The following is a 5,589-nucleotide window of genomic DNA, read 5'->3' as shown; positions in this document are numbered from 1 at the left end:
CAGGGCCAGGCCAGGCTGGGGCAGAGCCCTGGTTCTACAGCCCCATGCTGTCATGATTTGCCAGGGTACTGGGGTGTGCTTGCCCTGTTAAGTGTGCAAGCAGCCAGAGGGTCAGGTAACAGAGGGGGATGATTGGAGGGTCACCTGAGCATTGGTGCCAGGCTGGAGCTATATAAGCCCAAAGCCTCAACTGACCAGGCAGTCAGCCCTGGGAGCCATGCAGCAAGGAGTTTCTAGCAGCAGAGCAGCAGGCTCCTGAAGTTGCAGTGAACAGGGTAAGCCGCTCTGCAATCCTGGGAGCAGGAAAAGCTTACCTGGACAGCAAAACACTGAATTTGTACAGTCAGGGGGCCTTTATGTTCTTACCCAACTTAGAGGGAGTTGGAGTGTTTGCCAGAACACTGAGATACTTCTATTTAGTGCACCAGTAGTTTATCCTGGAGTCCTGCTAGGGATGAATTCAGGCCTACCCTGAAAACCAGTAGCCCAGGAGGGGCTGAGACTCAGGCCCAACACAGAGTGGGGCACAGCAGGAGTGGGCTAAGACTTGGACCAGCGGGTCCACAAGCTCAGTGAAGGGTCGCAGCAGAGGGCCCAGGAGTCCAAGAGGGGCTGCAAGCCAGACGAGAAAGTTCAAGAGTTCAGAGAAAGAGGAGGCAGACTAGAGGGGCCCCGAGCCCATAGAGAAGGGGCTGCGTGTGGGACCAGGGTTTCTGCAGGCCTTGGGAGGGGACTGAGCACGAGAACAAAGAGTCCAATAGCCCAAGAAGTGCTGCATGTGTGATCTGGGGGTCTCAGAGCCCAGAGGCAGGCTGCACAGGTGACTATGTGTCTGAGAGCCTAGAGGGTGGAGCAGAAAGTATCGAGGATCCTGGAAAAGGGTAACCAGAAGGAACAGTAGTTGCTGCAAGGCTTGGGGTATGGGACAGAATGGAGCAACGCAGTTAGCCCTTAAGGATCCAGGTGCCCTGCAGAGATGCAGGCAGGTAGAGAGGATCTATTAGGTGAGTGGGGGTCCAAGAGGGACCCAGTGGCAATCTGTACTGATGCAGGCTCACTCTAAGGCCCTGGGCAGCCTCCTTTATTTAACCTTTTAATAAGAGCAAGGTGTGGAGGTGAGTGATTAATGGAGGTTTACCTTAGGACTGAGCTAGGCAAGAGCCACGGGCCTACCAGGGGGCATCACGGCCACCCCATGGCATGGACCTGCCACACCTAGCCCCACACTATCACAGCCCCGCACTCTTGGGGTCTCAATGGGGACTGGCCAGGAGTGGCACGGCAGGAGCTGCTGGGAAATGCTGTCAGGTCACTGGCCATATCTGCCATTTTGCCTGTGCTGGGGCACGTCATCCGTGCACACAAGTGGCTACCTTTTTGGCACTGACATTTGCCTCATGGAAGGTTATATAGGGCTGTTTGGGTTTGTCCTGCTGCCATATTTTAGGCCTGCGGGCTGCCTTTCTAGTGAGAAAGGAGTAGGAATAATATACGTCTTTATTTCTATACATCAGAATGTGTCTTGCTAAGACTGTTGCTCTCATTGCTTTGGATTTACAGGACTAAGTTCACATAAAATTGCTGACCTGGAAAATGTGGCCCTCTTTTGGGACTGCCCTGCCCCTGTTTGTCAGGTTTTAAAGTTCAGTTCCTGTTGTTTCTGCTTCTCCCTTTCCCTTGTCATTCAGCTCCTGGGAGTATTTGACACATTTTTTAAAAAACGGAAGGACCCTGATGCCCTGGCCCTTTTCACCACTGCAATCACTCACATCTGTGCAAAGGGAGTTGGTAGCCATACGCTTTTGGTGGGATACTGCTGCTTGACTGTTTTGCACAGGTGCAAATGATAGCACAGGATGCCACACAGTGCACAATTTTGGCCAAGGTTTTCTTACTCTTGGTTAGCATCTGTGCAGCCACATGGAAAATCTCACTCGAATCGCGTGGAAATCTCACTCAAATTTCGAGGCCTGGGCTGTGCTGAGAAGTACTTTATACCACTCTGCAGTTTCCTTCTGGCTGCTTTCGGAGCTGTCCATGCTGAAAGAGCCTCAGGGCTCTCGGTGGTGGATCTGTGAGGAGGGTTAAGATACCGATCAGAAAATCTGTAAACTAGATCTAGAGGTCAGGAAAACAGACATTACGACGACAGGCTGAGAGCCATGGGGCTCTTTAGCCTGGAAAAGCGCAGGCTCAAGGGTGATCTGATGGCCACCTATAAATTTATCAGGGGTGACCACCAGGATCTGCGGGAACGTTGTTCACCAGGGCGCCCCGAGGGATGACGAGGTCGAATGCTCATAAACTACTGCAGGACTGTTTCAGGCTGGACATAAGGAAGAATTTCCTTACTGTCCAAGCCCCCAAGGTCTGGAACAGCCTGCCATCGGAGGTGGTTCAAGCACCTACATTGAACACCTTCAAGAGAAATTTGGATGCTTATCTTGCTGGGATCCTATGACCCCAGCTGACTTCCTGCCCTTTGGGCAGGGGGCTGGACTCGATGATCTTCCAAGGTGCCTTCCAGCCCAAATGTCTATGAAATAAATCTATAAAATGTTGAGACAGTGAAATCCAAGATGGCTAAAGATTATGTAGGGAAGAAGGTAATTTGTAGCAGATTATTTGTAGGGAACAAATTTGCCTTCAGGTGGGGTGGGTGGCCTAACAGCGCTTTCCGTTCTCTTAACATCTGTGATCCTTTGATGTAAGGAACTACACATCTGCCTCTACCCACTTAGAAATGGGTTTGCACATCAACTGCTCTCCCACATGCCTGTGACTAACCAAAAATGCCAGCCTCGATACTAAACTATCGCCAAGTAACCAGCCATTTCTCTCCCCCACCCTGCCCATCTAACCGCTGGCCTGCCAGTGCACCGCTCCTGCCTGCATGCCACCAGAATGAACGTGCGCTGCTTTGAACTCCGATGCCAGCCCAAACGGGAACCTTTGTCTCTGCAGGAACATTGAAAGGCAAACGTCGCCCCATGCTAGCCACGGCTGATTATTGTTTGGGTTTTTCTTTTTGGTTGAAATGTCTCTCACTCCCTGGAGTTTTTGAGTTCACCGTCTTTAGGTTGAGTTTGGATTATGCTTTGCTTTGTGACCGCTCTCCCTTTTTCTCATTTTGTTTTCTCCACTCTTCTCATTGGAGGCAATGAGCCGTCCAGCGGTCGGAACTCCCCTGTCCCTTATCGGCCAGACAGCCGCCCTCTAACTCCAACTTACGCTCAGGCCCCTAAACATTTCCATGTTCCAGGTAGGAGCTGGCACTGTGTGTGTCTTGGTGTCCTGTCGCAGTGTAGAATGTAGCCTTTGTAACCTCTGTCTTGTCTCCATTATGTCACGCTGTTTTTATCTGAGGTTTGCACGCAGTCTGATTTCAGTTGCCTGCCTCTGAGCTTTGCTGAGAGGAGCATTGTACAGAGCGATGGAGGGTCCCTTTCTTGCCCGGTTAGTCAAGTCTCTCAGCATGAGGATGCCGTATGGTTCAGTTCAGTTAGCGGAGAGTATGATGGATGTTGGGGCCTGATTCTTCTCTTGTTTTCATCAGCTTGTTACCCAAGTAATGCCGCCCAGTTCAGAGGAGTGACTCCTGATTTACACTGGTGGAAGGAACAGGAGAATCAAGCCCTGAGCATTTATGATGCGCTCTAGTAACAGTTAATTCAAACTTTACACTCTATTGTCACATCTGACACCTCCTTGGTTGTTTTGATTGAGAGCAAAACCATTTTAATTTAGGTTGTAGGGTTTTTTTAACTGAATGGGGAAATTTCATTTGCATAATAGCATGTCTTTCCCAGAGCTGCAAAGATGCATATAAGTCAGTGTGCCCTTTTTGCAAGGGAAATTCTTTGTTGTAAGAAATATGGGCCACTTTACAGTCTCTGAAAAGGTCTTCTGTTTCCATTTTCTATGTTGATGACATGGAAGTATGTGTCCCTAGGCATAGTGTTCCAGATTAGGCAGGTGTGAAGATATGGCACAATGATATGGCATGACTTAGCTGTCCTAGCAGTGTTTACAGTCATTTGCTATTCAAGTAGAGGCAATGGGCCAGTAGCAGAAATGAAATGCCTCAATGTCTCTTTGAGCTCTGAATTTGCCTATTTAGCGAGAGGTGGAGAGCGTAGTCACGTAGGAATTATTCTTACCCTCATTTTCATAGATTTCTAGGGCTTGCTTTCCCTCGCACCACAGATAAAGTTGTCCCCATTAGCATGTCAATAGGACACATTATATGCACTGTGTACTTTCAAAATATATCTGTGACAGTTGACCAGAAACTATATAATACAGTAGTGAACTGGTTAGTTTGCAATGCAAATTCCCAGCACCTAAGACAACTCAGGCTTATAACAGGATTCTGATCCTTGGTTTTTCATTAATTTGGGGCTCCTTATTTGGGAAGAAAGTAGAAGGTATTCCTTCAGCCCCTTTTCTTGTTTCAGACCTAGTATTTAGTAAAACCTTTAAATTCTTCAAAACGTACTGTAGAAATCCTGTATAAGAGCTCTGGGATTTGCCACTAAAGTCTAATGCATAAGGGTGTGTGCTATGTGGTATCTCTTGCAAAACAATACATTTCTAATCTGTCCTTGTGGGGTTTGATATTAGGACCATACTAGGTAGCATTTCTTAGAGTATTCCTGTGGCCCAGTGCAGTCTTGTAGTTGACTTTTAAAATATGCATGTCCAATGGATTTTAATAGAAATTGTACCTTCACTGCATTGTTCCATACTCAGTCCAACCCCTAGGTTGGAAGGGAAATTGAGCTCTTACGGCTGAAGCTCAATTTCTTATGAAAGTCATTTGAGGTTGTTTTCCCCCAAATTACTTACGTCTCACTACTGATATATCTTTGACTATTGATATATCTTTGTTGCTTCCATTTCCTCTCTAACCCTTATCCCACTAATCAACTTCTAAATATTCAAATGAGTGGGTCATGAGTTTGGTTCATCAACATGTTGCAGAATAAATGCCAATGAATTTCATACCCCATGTCTGTGACTTTTCACCTGTTTGTGTATTTTCTGTTCTGTGAGTAGCCCAGCTCTGTGTAATGCTAGAGTTAGCTTTCTGGCTTCTTCTTGTGCTAAGTCCTTAGTTTGATTTATCTAGTGGTTTAATGTCATGATTTTTCTTTTTTTTTTCATAGCTGAACTGATCCTTGTATATTCACACCCTTTTTTTTTTAATTCCACAGATCAAGGGGTCAACATTTACAGAAAACCACCCATCTACAAACAGCATGGTAAACCTTCTTTCCTCTCTATGTTTCTAAGTAGGAAACGCTACTCAATTAAATCTACACAGCACAGGAGAAAAAACACTAATTAAAAATGAGAATTTCTTATTTAAAAACAGCTCAGTTGCTCAAGCAGTTAGGTAATTACATCTTTGAAAAAAAAATTTCATTTGCCCGATGTAGATGGCTTGGGTGAAGTCTGTAGCAACACTCCCTTTGACCTAAACAGGACAAGGATTTCACTCTGTGCCTTTAACATGATGCATATACCCTAGCTGTGTCTCATGGCTTTGAGTTTACTTTTCCAGAGTAAAGGAGTTCATCCTGGTAA

General features: G+C 46.6%; 1 protein-coding gene across 17 annotated transcripts in view; it reads left to right on the top strand.

Annotated features, from left to right (window-relative positions):
• ABLIM1 (actin binding LIM protein 1) overlaps nt 1–5,589 on the top strand; it is a 248,040-nt gene that overhangs the window by 214,379 nt on the left and 28,072 nt on the right. For 9 of the 17 annotated variants that reach the window (XM_019502864.1, XM_019502866.1, XM_019502874.1 and 6 more), the window contains 2 exons: nt 3,158–3,262; nt 5,217–5,264. In XM_019502864.1, the coding sequence (XP_019358409.1) occupies nt 3,158–3,262; nt 5,217–5,264 (153 nt within the window). The remainder of the gene's footprint in view (nt 1–3,157; nt 3,263–5,216; nt 5,265–5,589) is intronic. The other 8 variants (XM_019502880.1, XM_019502879.1, XM_019502871.1 and 5 more) reach the window with 1 other exon arrangement.

This window comes from Gavialis gangeticus, unplaced genomic scaffold, assembly GCF_001723915.1.
Source record: "Gavialis gangeticus isolate Ggan-Ray unplaced genomic scaffold, GavGan_comp1, whole genome shotgun sequence".
In the NCBI taxonomy this organism is placed as follows: domain Eukaryota; kingdom Metazoa; phylum Chordata; order Crocodylia; family Gavialidae; genus Gavialis; species Gavialis gangeticus.
The sequence above is the reverse complement of the archived record's forward strand: the minus strand, read 5'-3'. Positions and strand labels throughout refer to the sequence as shown.